The sequence below is a fragment of the Erinaceus europaeus genome, chromosome 13, assembly GCF_950295315.1.
Source record: "Erinaceus europaeus chromosome 13, mEriEur2.1, whole genome shotgun sequence".
Taxonomy (NCBI): domain Eukaryota; kingdom Metazoa; phylum Chordata; class Mammalia; order Eulipotyphla; family Erinaceidae; genus Erinaceus; species Erinaceus europaeus.
Genome location: NC_080174.1, coordinates 11,195,165 through 11,216,510, shown reverse-complemented (window position 1 = coordinate 11,216,510; position 21,346 = coordinate 11,195,165). Strand labels below are relative to the sequence as shown.

Genomic DNA, 21,346 nt, shown 5'->3' with positions numbered 1-21,346 from the left:
GTTGAGCAGTGCTGTAAGAATTCAGACGTCATTCTTTGGTCAAGAGACAGAGATAGGGAGTCGGGCTGTAGCACAGTGGGTTAAGCGCAGGTGGCGCAAAGCACAAGGACTGGCATAAGAATCCCGGTTCGAACCCCGGCTCCCCACCTGCAGGGGAGTCGCTTCACAGGCGGTGAAGCAGGTCTGCAGGTGTCTATCCTTCTCTCCCCCTCTCTGTCTTCCCCTCCTCTCTCCATTTCTCTCTGTCCTATCCAACAACAACAACAACAACAACAATAATAACTACAACAATAAAACAACAAGGGCAACAAAAGGGAATAAATAAATAAAATAAATATTTTTTTAAAAAGCAAAAAGAAAAAAAGAAAGAAAATTAAAAAAAAAAAAAAAAAGAGACAGAGATAGAAACAAACAGAACAGTTGAGGTTGGGTGGCGGTGCGCCTGGTAAAGCACAGCCTTTGCCTTATGCCAAGACCTGTGGGTTCAAGTTCTGGGTCCCTGCCCGTGGGAAGCAGCTTCAGGACTGGTGGCTCAGTGATGTAGCTGTCCCTCTTTCTCATCTCATCTCTCTTCTGTCTGTCACTTCCCCTCTGTCTCTATCAGAAAATAAATAAAAAGAAATATAAATAGCCAACACAAACAATGGAGTCACTGAGCCCTAGCAATAAACTTGGTGGCAAAAAGAAAAAAAAGAAGAGAAAAGAAAACCAAACCTCTGTTTTAGTACAGTTTACAGTCCTGTGAGGTTTTTCATCTAGACAGATACTGAACAGAGAAACTATATTCTACAGTGGGCAGTGTGTGTGAACAAGAAACACGAAATTAAATTAAGATGATTACCAATTTAAAAAAAAAAGTAAACTATGGTCTGGGAGGTGGCACATGAGGTCCTGAATTCAATCCCTGGCGTGAGCACATGTCCTAGAGTGATATCTGGTTCTTTCTCTCTCTTCCTATTTTTCTCATGAATAAATAAATTAAATAATAAAAATTAAAAAGTGGAAACCACCACTGAAGTCATCAACTGGGCCACGCTCAAATAGACACAAAATATGTGGGAGTAATATGACCACATTAAATAATTTTAATGGTCATATGTGACTTGAAAATAATGTGAAAACTCTAAACTCTCAGGAAAGGTCATTCCCGTAATCACCTATGAATTGTCTCCGTGAGAAAAAACGTCAGTTTACTGAGTCTTTGCAATTTTTTTTCTTTTAGTTCATTTAATTAAAGGGAGGTGATATTACTTCTTCAAAAACAAAACAAATAAAAAACGGGACTAGTTTATATAAATTATTCCTACTGAACGGGTAACTAAAGTCACCAAATGTTAAGAATAACCTATCAACATCAAGTTAATGCCATCACAAGTAAAAGGCAGTCTGCCAATGGGTATGTGCTGCAGGTCATTCCACACCTGTGTATCTGTTATTGAAAAGGAAAACAGAGAGCTTCTTGCATAGGAGGTGGAGATAAATGTGGCCATCTTCTGGAGTGTGTGTGTGTGTGTGTGTGTGTGTGTGTGTGTGTCCGTCCATCCGTCCATCCGTCCAGAGGAGTAGCAGTTGACATTCCATACCTCCTTGAGCTTCTCTATCATGTCCTCAATGAGAATGTCTCCATTCTGAGAAACTTTGCTTTCCATCTGTGTCAGCCATTCGCAAAGCTCCTTGTTCTTCTCGCTGAAGACAGCCCACTCATTCAGCCTCTCACTTACTTGCTGCCGCTTCAAAGAGAGCTGCAAAGATTTACAAGTGAGAAAAATACAAAGGCGTGAGTAGAGGAGAACTGTTACCTGCCAAAAACAACTGTGCTAAGCGGACAGAAATGCACTGTCCTTGTGCATTCCTTTGGGCCACCTGCAGTTATCTATGGCTATAGCCCAGGACCCCAGTAGAATTAGTTGTTAATGGGATGTGAATCCCAAAGCTCCCTCCTGAAGATGCACATGTGCATCTGCTCCTTAGCGTCTCTGAGCAGGTGCTGTCTGAGGTAAAACCTGTTGACACAGGTTGCAACATTATCATCTAATCCCAAAGGCAGTTCATAGTATGCAAAAAATGTTTCCATCTCTTTTTAGTGATAGAACCCAGACAAGACTACACAGCCTTGCTTGATTCGTCAATAAATCCTGTGTTCCATGTCTTGTTCAGCAGATATTTATTGTCTGTGGTCAACAGGTGCCTATGACGTGTCAAACATTGTCTTACGTATTAGGATCGAGTAGACAAAAAAAAATAATAATCTAAGGCCCAGCTATCAGAAGATATAACCAAAGCTTGTCAAAGCATACTACCACTTCCATCACCAATGCTACATGTAACCAGAGAGTAGCAACTGAGTTCTAAACCTGTCCCCTTGAGACTTCCATGTTTCCACTAAGCAGTTTCTCTCTCTGTATCTCTAGTGCTTATTACCAACCAGGAAAGTGAGGCTTTCACTGTGTTTAGTATGAAGCAAACATTGAAAGAAAAAAAAAAAATGGATAGAAAGCAGGTTGGCTACTGGTTGCAAACTGAAACTAAAAGATTTCAAAAGGTTTAAATTCATGATCTGAATGGCATCCCCACACCCCAGCTTTGCAAGATCGCTGTTTTGGTTGTATGATAACTGAACACTAGTATTTATACCGTCTCCAGGATGGAGGCTCACTACTTTGCCACAGTTGACAAGGGTCAACCAAAAGTTGTGCAGTGTGAAGTAACTGAGCAGGAAACAACCTTTTCTGCTTCCAACATCTTTTACCGGGATGGACTGAAAATTCACCGACAGATCAGAACAATGATATATTTATGTCTCACCTAGAATGACACACAGCTCTGCAAAAACCAAAATGGGAATTTGAGCAAAGGCCAGAGAGAGACATAACAAACCATCTGAGGAACTTGCTTGAAAACAGAGGGCAGGAGATAATTTACAATGTATGATATATGCATCTCTCTCTCTCTTTCTCCCTCTCTCTCTCTCTCTCTCTCTCTCTCTCTCTCTCACACACACACACACACACACACACACACACACACACATACACTCACACCCCAGGTTTATGCTCTCTTACTACACACAGAAGATGTCAGAGCCTCAGGGAAGCTTCACTGCTGTGGTGTATCTGTCTTTATCTGAATGAAGAAGGCTGGATGGAAGTGATGAAATTGTACATACATGAGTCTATGGCCCCACCAAAATAAAGAAGGGGACAGCTGCTGGCACACCTGATTAAGTGCACACAGTACAATGTGCAAGGACATGGGCCCGTGGTCCCCATCTGCAGGGGAAAAACTTCATGAGTGGTGAAGCAAGGCTGCAGATGTCTCTCTTTGTCTTCTCCTTGCCCCTTCCCTCTCAACTTCTCTCTCTCTACATCCAATAACAAAGAAATAAAAATTAAAATGAATTCTTATAAAAGAGAAAAGAGAAGACTCCTCTCCCTTAACTCTACTTTGTAACATTTACTTACAGTGTGACTTCCCTTGCTGTACCTGGCAGTCCCAACTTCTCTTGCCTTTTCACCAACTGCTTCAGTTAGAATTAAAAAAGAAAAAAGAAAAAAAGACTATTTGCTTGCTCTTTCCAGGAGCAACACCACCATGTTTAGCTAAATATCTGAACTTGTAAGGCATAGGCACAAGCTCATTTCCTCTTGTGGTTTTGTACTTGGTAGACGTTCTCCGGAAACACAGGCTCAAGAAATAGCAACTATTCTCCATAACAGTAAAAATACCATCTCCTTACAACCATAGCCCGGTGATTTTGCTGGAAATCCCCAGGACAAAACGCTCCTTTTGTTTAGACTGGAGTAACACGAGAGGAGTATGCTTCAGCTTCCTGTGGTAAGGTACCCAAGATAGAGTGTCTTGAAACATTCTGTGTTCAGTCTGTTTTTTTCTTTTTTAACTTAAGTCTTAGTTCATTCACAGGTGCAAGGTACCATCTCTTCATAGCACATTATGTGATCAACAGTATATTTGTGATAGAGACAGAGACACTGAGAGGGGTTTGGGAGATAGGGAGAAAGACATCTACACAATTGCATCACTACTCCTGAAGCTTTCACCCTACAGGTGGGAACCAGACCTAGAAGCTGCAGCCTTGTGCATAATAACACTCCGCTTAACCAGGTACACCACTGCCCAGGCCCCATCAAAATGCATTTCTGAATACATTTTTCCTGTCTATATCAAAGTCTGGTGAAAAATCTGACAAGCTTTCCGTCCTTTTTCCAGCACTATTGAGATACAATTGACACCTAACATTTTGTGAGTGATCTTAAGGTATACAGTGTGATGATTAAATATAAAGATAATCTAATCTGTGACTAAGTTAATAAAACCACTGCCAAATATAATTACCATTGGTGTATGTGGGCCTCTGGTGAGAATATTTATGATCTAATCTCCTAGAGAACTTTAGTGTAGAATGTGGTCTTGCTGACTCCAGTCACCCTGCGGCAGATTACCAGAATTTGTCATCTTGTAACAAGAAGTTTGTATTCCTTGACTCTCCTGGCATTCTGACACACTGTCACCATTTCTCCATCAAAACATATCTTGCTACAATTGTAGTCTTTTTTTTTTTTTCCTCCAGGATTATCGCTAGGGCTCAGTGTTAGCAGTACGAATCCACTTCCTCTAACGGCCATCTTTTCCATTTTTTCCCCTTAATTTTTATTAGATAGGACAAAGAGAAATTGAGAGAGAATGGAGAGCTTGAGGAAGGGAGATCGATACTTCCGGGCGGTGTGGTTTCTGGAACTGCAGTGACCAGATCTGCGCTCTCCCCAAAACAACAATTAAGTACAAGAGACCCAACTGGGCCCAGAATCTACAGCTGAAAGGTCTACATCCTTGGGGGTAGGGGGGGTAGGTGCTCATCTGCATGGTTGGGGGGAGGGGGCGTGGGTTGAAAAATCAACACAGTCAAGCCAGAGCCCCGGGAGGGCTCCATTTTGGACAGCAAGTACAGTTTATAATGCTAGAAGAAAAGGGAGCTTAGACCTCCCAATCTTTGAGTCAGGGGTTTTCTTAGTATTTTGAATTTAAGGGAAAGATACAACAAAAAATAGAGAGCTCTCCAAGGAACCAAACGTACCCATCCCAAAAGATGTGTATAGACCTATGTTCATAGCAGCACAATTTATAATAGACAAAACCTGGAAGCAACCCAGGTGTCAACAACAGATGAGTGGCTGAGCAAGTTGTGGTCTATATACACAACGGAATACTACTCAGCTATTAAAAATGGTGATTTCACCATTTTCATCCCATCTTGGATGGAGCTTGAAGAAATCATGTTAAGTGAAATAAGTCAGAAACAGAAGGATGGATCTGGGATGATCTTACTCGCACACAGAAGTTGAAAAGCAAGATCTGAAGAGAAAACACTAAGCAGAACTTGGACTGGAGTCGGTGTATTGCACCAGAGTAAAAGATTCTGGGGTGGGTGAGGGGGAAGAGTTCAGGTCCTGGGACAGGATAGTGGGGGTTGTACTATTATGTGGAAAATTGAGAAATGTTATGCATGTACAGGCTATTGTATTTTACTGTCGACTGTGAAACATTAACCCCCAAGTAAAGAAGTAAAATAATAAATAAATAGGCAAAAAAGAGAAAGAAAACAGAGAGCTTCCCAACCACAAGACAGCCCCAAACACTCCCCACCCACAGATCCTACAAGAAGCATAGAGCTCACAACAGCACCACCTGCTGGCCAACGATAATAACCAGCACCGTAAATGCGTAAACAAATGGCAAACGCTAGAAGAAGAATGTGTAAACAAAGAAATAAGAACAAGCAACCAAGTATGCCTATACAAACAGAAACAGTCTTCATCCTAAAAAGTCTCACAGTCTTGAAGTCACAGAAATGAAAAAGAAACAACACACAGTCGTGTGTGACTAAAGGGAAATCTGAACTTAGAGGAATTGGAAAATAGTGAGGCAAGAGCATCTCATAAAATTCTATCAGGCACATTATAGAACTTGAAAAAACAGATGGGATGGAAATGAGAAGGGAAGAAAATGTCAGTCTCAAGGTGGCATTGAAGGAACAAGTGTAGGGGCAGCCATGACAGGCTGGGGGGGGGGGTAGTTCACAGGAATTAGAGTTAAAGCGGCATCTCTCTGAAGTTACTATATACAGGCCTCCTCCAGACAAAGAGATGGATCTCGCCAAATTCATGAACAGTAATAGGTCGAAAATGATTGAGTCAGCAAGTAGTGCTGACCTCTCCTCAGTTATAAAATAAATAAATAAAATAAGATAATAAATCAATAAAGGGGCCGGGTGGTAGCACACCTGGTTGGATGCACATGCTATAGTGCGCAACGACCTGGATTCAAGCTCCCAGTTTCCATGCGCCCGGGGGGGGGGGAGGTTTTGCAAGTAGTGAAGCAGTGCTGTAGGTGTCTCTCTCTCTCCCTTTCAATTTCTGGCTGTCTCCGTCCAATGAATAAGTAAAGATAATTAACAAACAGATCTGCACATAAATAACTCACAGAGAAGAACAGGCAGTGATACAGCAGATACAGCACACAAGGCATTAGATTCTCAAGCAGGAGGTCCAGCGTTGGAGAGCTGGCGTCACACATGCTAGACTGAGGCTCTTTTCTCTCTCTATTCATGTCGTATGCTTTACATTGGTTTGTTCTAGCCCTCCCCCCCGCCAAGAGAATTGGATCAGTCCTGTTAATTTCGCGGGCCTGCTTGGCCCCGCCCCAAGGAACCCGAGAGAGGGGTTCCTGAGTCAGAGAGTTCCTGAGTTCGAGAGTTTCAGGGTTACAGAGTAAGAGAGAGTTCCAGTGTGCCAGACTTTCAGAGGGTTCCCCAAGTACAAGAGTTCCAGAGTGAGAGAGTAAGAGAGCTCCTAAGTTCGAGAGTGCCAGAGTTTTCAGGGGGTTCCCGAGTTCGAGAGTTCCTGAGTTCCTGAGTTTGAGAGTAAGGGAGAGGGTTCCTGAGTTCGAGAGTAAAAGAGAGAGTGCTTGCGCCGCCGCAAAGAGACAGCGGAGTTCTGTTTGGTGATTAGTTTGTCTTAGTTTGTGAATCGTTGTTCCTGAATAAAGAAATACAGCTTCCCTGCCCAGCCGTTGTCTCCGCGTCTCTGTTACCCGCCATGAAGCAAGCCAGCCCGGCAAGAGCCTCCGAAATTTTAACAACAAATGGCTCCTGAGTTCCTGAGTTGGAGAGTTCCTGAGTTACAGAGTAAGAGGGAGTGCTTGTGCCGCCGCAAAGAGACAGCCGAGTTCTGTTTGGTGATTAGTTTGTCTTAGTTTGTGAATCGTTGTTCCTGAATAAAGAAATACAGCTTCCCTGCCCAGCCGTTGTCTCCGCGTCTCTGTTACCCGCCCGTGAAGCAAGCCAGCCCGGCCAGAGCCTCTGAAAACTTTAACAACATATTCAAATAAGTAAACCTTTATCGGGAGTCGGGCAGTAGCACAGCAGGTGAAGCGCACATGGCGCAAAGCACAAGGACCGGCGTAAGCGGTGAAGCAGGTCTGCAGGTGTCTATCTTTCTCTCCCCCCTCTGTCTTCCCCTCCTCTCTCCATTTCTCTCTGTCCTGTCCAACAATGATGACATGAAGCATTGGTGGTTCAGTGGAAGAATTCTTGCCTGCCACACCAACAATGATGACAACAATAAGAACTACAGCAATCAAACAACAAGGGCATCAAAGGGGAATAAATAAATAAATAAATAAATACACCTTTACTGAATAAATAAATCACTCATAAAAGTAACAGATAAATCACTGAGATCCCTTCCCAGTGTTTTTTCTCACTAACCATCTTCCATTTATATGATGGGCCACAGTAAAATCTTCCATCTAAATTAGATACTAGTTTACTGGATGGTGATGTTTTGATTTGGGATCAACACATTGGGGAGAGGGGGGCTTATGGCACATACCAATATCAGACTCATCTAAGGTTCCCACTGTGTCCCCTAAGAAATATGCAGCTCTGTGAAAAGTGGTGAAATGAATTTGGAGTTCATCACTCACATGTTTATTAGGAAAATATTCTCTTACCCATCTCCCTGTCAGTATAGATTATCCTTCATAGGTCCCACATTTAGTAAATCTATTCTAATAAATCTTCCTTGGCTCATTTTCTGAGAATGCCTGGCTTTTAATCTAAATCCACAGAAAGGAATTTGCCTAACATGTATCTTACTCATGTCATGTGAATTAAGAAATTTGGAGTCTCTTAATTCTCTGTTTAGCAGCGGGGGAGGCTGGCTCAGTGGTAGAAGACAGGACTTCAATTCATATGGATCTGAATTTGATTCCTAGAAGTTGTATATGTCAGAATGATGCTCTGGCATTCCCTATCTATCTATTTATCTTCCCCTCCCACCCTTCCTCCTCTACCTCTTCCTCCTTTCTTCTTCTCTCTCTCTTTTTTAAAAATAAATAAGGGGGTCCGGTGGTAGCGCAGCCGGTTAAGTGCAAGGACCGACATAAAGATCCTGGTTTGAGCCCCCGGCTCCCCGCCTACAGGGAGTCATTTCACAAACGGTGAAGCAGGTCTGCAGGTGTCTGTCTTTCTCTCCCCCTCTCTGTCTTCCCGTCCTCTCTCCATTTCTCTCTCTGTCTTATCTAACAATGACAATAATAACTACAACAACAATAAAACAACAAGGGCAACAAAAGGGGGGAAAAACACAAATAAATAGCAGTTTATATAAAAATAATGGCCTTCTTGGTCACCACAAACATAGCCCATCAGCCGGGGCTCTGGTCAGGGAATACTTGCTCAGTGGGCCAAGTCCTCTAATGGATCCCCCCCTCTGCCATCACTGGTCACTACCATCAGGAACATCATTATAATCCCTCTTGTGGGCTTCTTCGGGACCATACCCTCACTGTGAACTAGCAACAATTTGAACTGCCCTACTCTCTGAAGGGAAGCTGGGTTATCTTCCTCCATAGCACTCGCAAGTCACCTTTCATCTGTTGGGATAAGTACTGTCGTTATTTTCTGCAATTCACACTGTCTCAGTTTATTGACATTTTTATATACCATACAAACTTGTTTCTACCCAACTGTTTTTCTTCACTGAATAGGATGTTGGAGACCAAGGTTTGTGTCAGCAGCTGAAAGCCTGATGGTAGAGAATATCTACAGTTAGTGATGCTCACAGTTCACGTGACTGGCTCATTTAACAGATAAGCATCATAGCCTTGTGAGCGGCCTGCACAAAGCTCAAGGTGCAGGAAGGTTCCTGGCTTCCTGGAACATGAGACTTCACCATCTACAGGCAGAGCCCATTCCTCACTCAAGGGCTTGCAATCTCTGCCATTCTTCCTTTCCCTGAAGTTTTCCATCAATCATTCCCTTTCATTTTCAGATCAAACCCTGATCTTATCTCTTTGAAGGCGCTGTGCACTCAGAAAGTACTTTAATAAATACATAAAGTATGACTGAAAGTGGCACATGCCCAGGAATGGCTGAGAAAACACTCATAAATCAACAGCAGCAGTAAGTGTTCCATGAGCAAAGCCAGTCCCACAGCACCAACTAAAACTACCAATAACACAAAGGTTTTTTGTATATTCAGAGTCAAAACCACACCCACAAACCACAAAAATCATTTCCTCCCTGGTCCCCTACCTACAGGGAAGTTGCTTCACAGGCGGTGAAGCAGGTCTGCAGATGTCTGTCTTTCTCTCCCCCTCTGTCTTCCCCTCCTCTCTCCATTTCTCTCTGTCCTATCTAACAATGACGACATCAGCATCAACAACAATAACTACAAGAATAATAAAAACAAGGGCAACAAAGGGAAAATAAATAAATAAATATAAATAAATAAATTAAAAAAAATAATTTCCTCTTAAATCACCAAGCCAACCAGCGAAAGTTTGAGCAAGATAATCCAGTTTGAGTGCATTAAAAAAAAATCTATAAAATTAAGATATAACTGTCTTGCAGCTTTGGAGGTGGGGCAGTGGGCAAAGTGTTGGCCTTCCAAGCATAGGTCCTGAGTTCCATCACTGACATTCAAGGGCCAGAGTCAGACTCCTGTTTTCTTTCTTTTATTTTTTTAAGTTTTTTTTTATCTTTTAAAAAATATTTTATTTATTTATTTATTCCCTTTTGTTGCCCTTGTTTTATTGTTGTAGTTATTATTGTTGTTGTTATTGATGTCGTTGTTAGATAGGACAGAGAGAAATGGAGAGAGGCGGGGAAGACAGAGAGGGAGAGAGAAAGACAGACACCTGCAGACCTGCTTCACCACCTGTGAAGTGACTCCACTGCAGGTGGGGAGCTGGGGGCTCGAACCGGGACCCTTCTGCCAGTCTTTGCACCTCGCGCCACGTGCACTTAACCCACAGCACTACCGCTCAGCTCCCCAGACTCCTGTTTTCTCTCTCCCTCTCAGTGTTTACTTTTAAAGAAAGATATACTTGTCTTAATCTGAAACACTGTCAGAATAAGCACGGGGTTCTTCCCCATGATGGCATGAGTCTCGGCAGGCGTTCACTTGACATCCCACTTCTCTGAGCCAGGGAGGGCCTGGGATTTGTCTCACCTGATGACACAGCTCTTCCCACTGCCTCTGCAGGAGCTCCATGCGCTCCTTGAGGATGGAGATGTCATCGGCGCTGATGTAGGCACAGAGAGTGTCCTTCAGCAGCGTCAGCTGTGCCATGTCATCTTTCCAGCTCCACACCGCGTTTTCCAGTTCCTGCATCAAAGAAGAAAGACAGACGCTTGAGTGTCTGTACCGTGTAGCTATCACTCCAGCTCTTTCTGACACGTACTTGGACTCCCCTCTTGAGAAAATGGCCTTACCGCCCCCTCTAGTCACACACCTCTCTCTACCTTTCAATATCTGCATTACTTCCTGTATAGTCTGATACTTCACTGTTTGCAAAATACCAGGTTGCTTCTAGAATCTTTGACCAACTACTTACCATACTGTGGGCTGGTTATTTATTCCATTTCACCAAAGATAGAGAAATTAGAACACCCCTCAGCTCTAACACACAGTGCAGCTGAGAACAGAGACTGGGACCTCTGGTGCCTCCGGCATGCAGGTCTGGTGTGTTACCACTGCAATTCTTTCTCAGACTCATTTGCTATTTTGATTGGTTTTTCCTCTAAGTTACACTGTCATCACTATATTGGATGGATATATATATATATTTGCCTCCAAGGCTATTGCTACGGCTCAGTAGTGCAGCTGGTTAAGTGCATGTGTTGCAAATCCAAGGATCAGCATAAGGATCCTGGTTCAAGCCCCTGGCTCCCTAACAACAAGGGCAACAAAAGGGAAAATAAAAACATATTAAACATTTGGGATGCTTTGGATCGACCTTCCCGTGGTGCATCCCGTGAGTACCCATTCATTGGGGAAACTGACGATCCTTCCTAGCCGACTGAATCCACATGGATCCCAGTCACTTTCAAAGCCAGCAACAAGCAGCTCCTGACAGCTTTCAAGCTGTTGGTCCTGCTCTTCGAGTCCTCCAACTTAATGTTGAGGGGCTGTCCTTTGCCATTAGGGCAAACGCTAGAAGAAGAAGTGCTTGCACCAAGAATCCACTGCTCCTGGTAAATGGAGAGAGGAGGGGAAGACAGAGAAGTGGAAAGACACCTGCAGATCTGCTTCACTGCCTGTGAAGCAGTCCCTCTGCAGGCGGGGAGCCAGGGCTCAAACCGGGGTCTCTGCACAGGTCCCAGCACTTTGCAATATGTGCGCTTAACCCAGGGCACCACAGCCCAGCCTCCTATATTTAGTTATTTTTTTTTTAATTATTATCTTGTGGTCTGGGAGGTGGCACAGTGGATGAGGCGTTGGATTATCAAACGTGAAGTCCCGAGTTCAATCCCCAGCAGCACATGTACCAGAGTGATGTCTGGTTCTTTCTCTCTCTCCTCCTATCTTTCTCATAAGTAAATAAATTCTTTTTTTTAAATATTTATTTAATTTATTTATTTATTGTTCTTGTTGTTTTATTGTTGTAGTTATTATTGTTGTTGTCATTGTTGGATAGGACAGAGAGAAATGGAGAGAGGAGGGGAAGACAGAGAGGAGGAGAGAAAGATAGACACCTGCAGACCTGCTTCACCGCCTGTGAAGCGACTCCCCTGCAGGTGGGGAGCCAGGGTTCGAACCGGGATCCTTATGCTGGTCCTTGTGCTTTGCGCCACCTGTGCTTAACCCGCTGCGCTACAGCCCGACTCCCTAAATAAATTCTTTTAAAAAAAAATCTATTATTTTAATTAATTTATTTATCTATTTGATAGAGACAGCCAGAAATTGAGAGGGAAGAGGGTGACAGAGAGGGACAGAGACAGAGAGACAACTGCAACACTGCTTCACCACTCGCAAAGCTTTCCCCCTGCAGGTGAGGACCGGAGGCTTGAACCTGGGTCCTTGTGCATTGTAACATGTCCACTCAACCAGGTGCATCACACCCAGCTCCAACGTCTTTTCTTTTTTTTTAATCTTTATTTATTTATTGGATAGAGACAGCCAGAATAGAGAGGGGAGGAGGTTATAGAGATACCAAGAGAAATCTCCAATACTGCTTCACCACTCATAAAGCTTTCCACTTGCAGGTGGGGACCAGGAGCTCGAACCTGGGTCCTTTCACGCTGTAACAGGTGCACTCAACCAGGTACACCACCATCTGCCTCTGGTCTTCTTTACTTTTAAACGGATTTCATAATTTTTGTTTTGTCCTAAGTTACTGATCATGTTAGTACTACACATTTATTTTTAAATCCTAGACTTCACTTTCATCTTCAAATGCTAGTAGTAATATCATACATACATAGCATATGTGTATATATGTGTGTGTATGTATTTGTGTATGTGTGCATATACACCTGTAATGTCTGAATATGACTGCTGATTTATTATTCCATTAAAAAACTCAATCAAGGACAGGGGTAGATAGCATAATGGTTATGCAAAGAGACTCATGCCTGAGGCTAAAAGGTCCCAGGTTCAATCCTCCTGTACCACCAAGAGCCAGAACTGAACAGTGCTCTAGTAAAAAAAAAAAAAAGAAAGAAAGAAAGAAAAAAAGAAAGAAAAAAGGAAAGAGAAAAAAAACTTAAAAAGAAAAAATCAAAAATTTAAAAAACAGACTAAAGATGTTTTATGCAGGACCAGTGACTTATTTAGCCTACTAAAAATGTATATAACTTCTCCTGTCAGACAATGTTAAGGAAATCATGCCCATGTAACAGCACTTCACATGAGTTGTCGCAGTGCTTTGAACAGGTGAGACAGTTTGGCAAGTGGTGTAACTCTTACTCCTTGCCAGCTGTTGATGTTTTTCCATTCCAATTAATTTAGGTTTTGTTTCTGCACACAGGAGACAGGTTTCCAAAGGCAAAGGCAATGAACAATGCCATCTGCGGCTAAACTCCCGGGCAATTTAGGCAAATGAGGTGTTAGTCTGAATTTTCCAGGTAATTGCTCTGTTTTGCTGTTAAACATGGTTTGAGGAAGGGGAGCAGAGTATTGGACCAAAAAAAAAAAAAAAGCAACCATTTAATCACCAAAGCAAATGGCAGGGCATGTCTGTAATTTATTTTAGTAACAACCTATGCAGCCCCCCAACTCAAACACCAGATACAGGTAACATCACCAACAGAAACCAATAGCTCAGATACGTCATTAGATGTGTCCATCCAGATAAATAAAACATAACCTTTGGATTCAGGCAACTTGATATTTACTAACTTCAAAAAGTTATCAAGGAGCTGAGCAGTGGTGTATATGGTTAAGCATATACATTATCGGGTACAAAGACTGGGGTTCCAGCCTCAGTCTCACCTGCAGGGGCTAAACTTCATGAGTGTTGATGCAAATCTGTCTCTCTCCCTCTCCCCTCTCAACTGCTCTCTGTTCTATCAAATAAAGAAAACAGTTATCCTTCTAACTAAATTTTCATTTTCACATCTGGAGAAATGGTTGTCATGTTGACAACATTAATACAGTGTCGTATAAGAACTCTACGAGGCAATCATTTCTGCTTATCAATAGATTGATTTAATGACATCTATTAAAACATTATTGCTTGTTGGGGGTAGGTAGCATAATGGTTATGCAAACAGACTCTCACGCCTGAGGCTCCAAAGTGTCAGGTTCAATTCCCTGTACCACCATAAACAAGTGCTGAGCAGTGTTCTGATTTAAAAACAAAACAAAACAAAAAAACTTCATCTGCCATATTCTTCTATTTAGGTTCATGATTAGTTAATAATTTATTCTGCTTTATATCTTAACTCTTTTTTAGCCACCAGGTTCCAGACTCTAGCATGATGCCAACCTGACTTTGCTGGGCAGATGACCCCACTAATGTGTCCTGGAGCCCCACCTCTGCAGAGCCCTGCCTCATTAGGGAAAGAGAGAGACAGGCTGGGAGTATGGATCAACCTGCCAACATCCATGTTCAGTGGGGAAGCAATTACAGAAGCCAGACCTTCCACCTTCTGCATCCCACAATGACCTTGGGTCCATACTCCCAGAGGGACAAAGAATAGGAAAGCTATCAGGGGAGGGGAGGGGATACAGAATTCTGGTGGTAGAAATTGTGTGGAATTGTACTCCTCTTATCATATGGTCTTGTATTTCCATTTTATAAATAAAAATTTAAAAAAATTATTGCCACCAGAACTGCCATTGAGGTTCAGTGCCTGTGGGACAAATCCACTATTCCTCATGGCTTTTTTTTTTTTCAATAGGACAGAAAGAAATCTAGAAGGGGTAGCGAGAGGGAAGGAAAGAGAGACATCTGCAGCACTACTTCACCACTTGTGAGGCTTCCTCCCCCCATGTCAATGGGGACCAGGGTCTTGAACTGAGTTCTCTGTGCGTGCCAATGTGTGTGCTCAACTGGGTATACCACAGCTGGAAACAAACAACATCAAATTTCCATCACAGACTAAAGTAAGCCATTTTTTTTTTCTGAGTGGGACCTTGCACATGGTATATTTCGTCACTCAGCATTGCTTCATCATTCAGATAGAAGGGCAGAAAGAGGCAGAAGGCTGGAGAGACAAAGGAGTGCTGATGCTTCCTCACATCTCATAGCACCTCTGCTACAGTCTTGCTGCTCAGACCCGGGTCATATGCAAGGGAAGGGTTCTTCCTAGTGAGCTCTCTCTATCCCCCCTGAATAAACTCATAAAATTTGAGCTAGTGGGCACTGGGCGGTAGCGCAGCGGGTTAAGTGCATGTGGTGCAAAGCTCAAGGGCCTGCATAAGGATCCCGGTTCGAGCCCCTGGCTCCCCACCTGCATGGGGAGTCGCTTCACAAGCGGTGAAGCAGGTCTGCAGGTGTCTATTTTTCTCTCTCCCTCTCTGTCTTCCCCTCCTCTCTCCATTTCTCTCTGTCCTATCCAACAATGATGACATCAATAACAACAACAATAATAACAACAAAAATAATCACAACAATAAAACAAGGGCAACAAAAGGGAATAAATCAGTATCAAAAAAAAATTTTTGAGCCAGTTCTGAGTTTGCACCATAAGATAATTTCATTCACTCCTCGTGATCTTTTCTATTTTAAACATTTCATTTGTTTACTTATTTTTAGGACACACAGAATGACAGAGTGAGGCCAGCTAAGGAACAAGGAAGTGGTAGGAACTGAACCTATGGCCTTTGGGATCTCAAAGTATGCAAGCCCTGTGCGCTAATGCTAATCTATGTCCTCATTCTTCTTTTTTCTTTCTCTTTGTATTTTTTAAAGATTTTATTTATTCCTTAGTGAGAAAGATAGGAAAGAGGAAGAATGAGACATCATTCTGGTGCCTGTGCTGCTGAGGACTGAACTCAGGAACTTCTGCTTGAGTGTCCAATGCTGTATCCACTGTGCCATCTCCTGAGTCACTTTTTTTTTTTATTTTAAATTGATTTTTATTAAGGAAATGTTTTGTAAGACTGCTGTGGTCTCAAAGGTACAATCTTAACGTACCTCAGCCAACCCCGTGTACCCTTTCCCTCTGTGTAGACTCAGCCCTATTTTTCCTAAATTTGTCTTTCTCAAGCTTTGAACAACATTCTTCAACATTATTATTTTACACTGCATTTTTATTTACTATTGAATAGAGACAGAAAGAAATTTAGAAGGGAGGAGGAGGTAGAGAGGAAAAGAGACAGAGAAACATGTGCAGCCCTGCTTCACTACTTGTGAAGCTTTCCCCCTGCAGATGGCAACAGTGGTTTGAACCTGGGTCCTTGCATCCTCTAATGTATTTCTTTTATGGGTCACAACCTGGTCCTCATTCTTAAACATTTTTTTTGTTGCTGTCGTTATTGTTATTGTTGCCATTGATGTTGTTGATGAACAGGACAGAGAAAAATGGAGAGAGGAAGGAAGACAGAGGCGGGAGAGAAAGACAGACACCTTCAGACCTGTTTCAACGCCTGTGAAGCGACCCCCCTACAGGTGGGGAGCCAGCAGCTCAAACCCAGGTCCTGATGCTGGTCCTTGCGCTTCACACCATGTGCGCTTAACCCACTACACTACCTCCCGATTCCCTATTCTCAAGCATTTTTATGGAAGGAAAAAGTACCTTTCTGAAATGTACTATTTTTTTTTTAGTTAAATTAATATTTCATATTTAAAGATTTAACTATATATTTACTTTTTACATTTGGTTTTTTTATTGAAGGAAGCTTCGGCGGTGTTAATTCCTCTTTCCCTCTCCCCCGCCCCTGAAAAATATATCAGCCCAGAGTAATGCAGATGCAATGATGACTATACATATATATATTTGAATGCTAAGTCAAGAGAAAGAGAGCAATCAAGTAAATCTTTTTATTTTTCTTTTCATGGAAAAATAAATCTGTCCCCCTCCTTTTGGTATGGCAGAGATTAAACTCAGGACCACATAACTATCTGATACAAGAAATAACACACCACCTTGGCCTAATGTTTATCTTATACTTAGATTTACTTTCCATTTTAGCTTTTAGATTGATTTAACATGAGTTCAAAGGATTTGTAAAATACCAGGATTATATTTTCTTTTCGTTTTTAATTTTTTTTTGTATCATCTTTATTTATTGTATAGAGACAACCAGGAATTGAGAGTGAAGGAGGCGATAGAGAGGGAGAGAGACAGAGACACACCTGCAGCCCTGCTTCACCACTTGCAAAGCTTTCCCCCTGCAGGTGGGGACTGGGGACTCAAACCTGGGTCCTTGAGCGCTGTAACATGTGCTTAACCAGATGCACCTTAACCACCCACCCCTCTTTTTTTTTTTTTAACTCCAATATCAATTTACTAAGGAACTGTTGATTTACATTTTCTCAAGATAAGTGTCAGTACATTTTACCTTAGGAATATAGTTCCACACCTGAATGTGGGTTTACGACTCAACACATCCACACCAAAGTTCCAGAGTGAGCTCTGTTACGAAAATAACCACCATGATTTTCCTTTCTTTTTCTTTCTTCCACCCATTCTTCCTTTCTTCCTTCCTTCTTTCTTTCCTTTCTTTCTTTCCTAATCCAAGGCCTCAAACATATATAACTGTAATGTGCCCAGGCTAACTTTTCTTTTTTTCTTTCAGATAGGACAAGCATAGACAAGAGACAGAGAGACAGGGAGGACAGCACAGTGTTGGAGATTATAAGTCAATGCTACTTTGTGACTTGAGAGATTGCATAGTGGGTAGAGCACTTGATTTTCAATCGTGAGGTTCTGAGTTCAATTCCTGGCACTGCATACACCAGAATTATTCTCTGGTTCTCTCTCTTCTTCTATTGTTGGAGAAGGGAGGTGGTCAGTCAGGTCCTGATGCATGATGGTGCAGGAGGATATACACTGGTGTTGAGAATTTTTTAAATTATTTTTAAAAAACATTTTTAATTATATATATTTAATTTTTTATTATTTATTTATTTTCCCTTTTGTTGTTTATTATTGTTGTAGTTATTCTTGTTGCCATCGTTGTTGGATAGGACAGAGAGAAATGGAGAGAAGAGGGGAAGACAGAAGGGGAGAGAAAGACAGACGCCTGAAGACCTGCTTCACCGCCTGTGAAGCAACCCCCTTGCAGGTGAGGAGCTGGGGGCTCGAACCGGGATCCTTACTCCGATCCTTGTGCTTGGCGCCACATGCGCTTAACCCTCTGTGCTACCACCTGAATCCCTCATTATATTTCTTATTGGATAGAGATAGCCAGAAATCAAGAGGAAGTGGGGAGATAGAGCAGGAGAGAGAAAGAGAGAGACCTGCAGCACAGCCTTACCACTTGAAAGGCCTTACCCCTGCAGGTGGAGACCAGGGACTTGATCCTGGGTCCTTGCACATGGCAATATATGCACTTAACCATGTGTGCCACCACTTGGTCCCTGGGGTTGAGAATGTTTTGCAGAAAATGGAGAAATTTTACATATATGTGAAAAAATACTGTATTTACTGTAAACCATTGAAGCAGTGGGGGTTGGGCTTCAACCCAGGTAACAAGCTTGGCAAAGTGGGTGTGGTATCCAGGTGAGTCATTCTGGGGCTCATGCTCAAATATATTTGAACACTGTGTTTCACATCTTCATTTACTTCCTTAAGATAACCCATACGCAAGTCTATAATTTCACCACAGGCAACAAATCAACCACAGCTCAGTAGGGTTGTCTGCTCTAATACAATAGAGGAGATAGTCGCCTTTACATGTAAAGTTCAGAGAAGTCTGGCAGGATTGAACAGCCCAAGATATTATTACAGAGCAAGGGAGGTGGTTCACCACTAGACTGCATACCTCACATGGGTTTTATCCCAGTACTGTATAAAATGATGGGACCCTGCTCAGTTTTTTTTCCTTTTTCTTCCAATTAAAAATAGAAATGAATGTGCATGATAGCAGAAACATACAAGTAAGACATGGTTACGAGCTCAGTTCAGTAGATTACCTTGCAACGGATTTGTTCCGCATGGAGGTCATCGTGGTGGTCCGGCAGGGGTTGAGAAAGCTTCTTTTTGAATGTTCGGAGTTTCTCCAGAGAGCTGGCTATTCCTTTATCACATTTTTCCCAGTCCTATCATGGGAAGAGGAAGAAATTTCATGAGTTTCTTGTGGGGGGAGAACAGAAAATTGATATAGAAGAAATACATTTTTCCATTTTTTGTCCTAATTTTAATACGTTGACCCTCTTCCATTGTCATAATTTTTTTTCTGCCACACCTGGTAAGGATATAAATCATTGAGCGTAGCCTGATCACTTTTTTTTTTCAGATGAAAGCAAAACAAAAATAAATCTAATAAACCTAAATCCTTGCTTACTATAGTTGTTTAAAATCAAGAAATAACAGAAACACAGAGAGAACTACCAGAGCACTGCTCAGCTCTGGCTTATGGTGGTGCTGGGCATTGAACCTGAGATGTTGAAACCTCAGCCACAGAAGTCTTTTGCAGAACCATTATGCTGTCTCCCCAGCTCCCTCTATTTACATACTAAACTCAGTATTCCTTGATAAAGAACAGTATCTCAGACTTCAAATAATACTGCTTAACTTGAATTTAATTAAGTGAAAAATAAGAATTAAAACTATAGAATTGATATGTGTCCAGGTCATATGCACAGGAAAAAAAAACTTCTTACTTCCAGTAGAAAAGTAAAAAGTAGAAAGTTGTTAATTCGGGGCTGGGTGGTGGCGCTACTGGTTGAGTGCAAATGTTACAATGTGCAAGGACCCAGATTTGAGCCCCTGGTCCCCACCTGCAGGGGGAAAGCTGCTTCACAAGTGGTGAAGCAGGGCTGCAAGGGTCTCTCTTTCATTCTCTATCACCCCCTCCCCTCTTGATTTATTTATAGATAAAGACAATTTTTTTAAAAAAAGTTAACTCTTAATAGATCATTATATAGACCAATGATTTTTCAACAAGAAACCCCCCTCCAATTTCCCCAGCATAACATAGAATTATGAAGAACAAGCAGTAAAACTTTTTGTCCATAAACAGTAAAGGAGTTATAATTAAGAAAACACATCAGCGTCTTGATGAATGTAATTATTTTTTTAAATTAAAAAAAAAATTTTATATTTGGGAGTCGGGCTGTAGTGCAGCGGGCTAAGCGCAGGTGGCGCAAAGCACAAGGACCGGCATAAGGATCCCGGTTCGAACCCCAGTTCCCCACCTGCAGGGGAGTCGCTTCACAGGCGGTGAAGCAGGTCTGCAGGTGTCTATCTTTCTCTCCTCCTCTCTGTCTTCCCCTCCTCTCTCCATTTCTCTCTGTCCTATCCAACAACGACAACAACAATAATAACTACAACAATAAAACAAGGGCAACAAAAGGGAATAAATAAATAAAATAAATATAAAAAAAGGGAAAAAATTATATTTATTTATTTTCCCTTTTGTTGCCCTTGTTTTTTATTGTTGTTGTAGTTATTGTTGTTGTTACTGATGTCATTGTTGTTGGATAGGACAGAGAGAAATGGAGAGAGGAGGGGAAAACAGAGAAGGGAAGAGAAAGATAGACACCTGCAGACCTGCTTCACCACCTGTGAAGCGACTCCCCTGCTGGTGGGGAGCCAGGAGCTCAAACTGGGATCCTTACTCCAGTCCTTGTGTTTTGCACCACGTGCACTTAACCCCTTGCGCTACTTCCCGACTCCCGAATGTAATTATTAAATGAATCATGATTCAATTAAATGAATGAACGAAAGCAGTGTTACTACCCTGTACCGATGCTGATCTGTTCTGACCTGAGTTATCTCAATATAACAAAGGATCAAATGAATAATATGTAAAATTAACTTTACATAGCAGGCCAGCTCAAGCCCTCTCTACACTGGAAGAAGCTTCAGTGCTATACTTTTTTGCATGTTGGGGGAAGGAGGGGAGAGAGACAGACAGAAAATGAGAGAGAGATTCTGTGGCTAGAATCAGAAGGTGACACACTAAACTTAACAACAGTTATTTATTTCTTGGGATGACAGTATGATTTGGGGGGTGGTGTGGGAGAACTTTCATTTGTTACTCTACACACTTCAATTATTAGTGAATATTTCTTCTGCAATTATAAATAAAAAAGGAAGAGGTTAATCGCAAATAGTAGGAAGTACAAGGACCTGTGCCAGGATCCCGGTTTGAGCCCGCAGCTCCCGACCTGCAGGGGAGTCGCTTCACAGGCAGTGAAGCAGGTCTGCAGGTGTCTATCTTTCTCTCCCCCCCCACCTCCTCTCTCCAACTCTCTCTGTCCTATCCAATAAAATGGAAAAAATGGCTGCCAGGAGAAGTGGATTTGAAACGCAGGCACCAAGCCCCAGTGATAACCCTGGAGACAAAAAAAAAAAAAGTCGGGCGGTAGCGCAGCGAGTTAAGCGCACATGGGTGTCACAAAGCTGAAGGACCGGCATATGCATCAC

At 42.2% G+C, this 21,346-nt stretch overlaps 1 protein-coding gene across 2 annotated transcripts in view; it reads right to left on the bottom strand.

The window, feature by feature from the left end:
- Positions 1-21,346, bottom strand: part of SYNE1 (spectrin repeat containing nuclear envelope protein 1) — a 606,430-nt gene that overhangs the window by 79,408 nt on the left and 505,676 nt on the right. For both annotated transcript variants that reach the window (XM_060205315.1, XM_060205316.1), the window contains 3 exons: positions 18,889-19,014; positions 10,533-10,688; positions 1,584-1,742 (listed from right to left, as the gene is read on the bottom strand). In XM_060205315.1, coding sequence (XP_060061298.1) covers positions 1,584-1,742; positions 10,533-10,688; positions 18,889-19,014 — 441 coding nt within the window. The remainder of the gene's footprint in view (positions 1-1,583; positions 1,743-10,532; positions 10,689-18,888; positions 19,015-21,346) is intronic.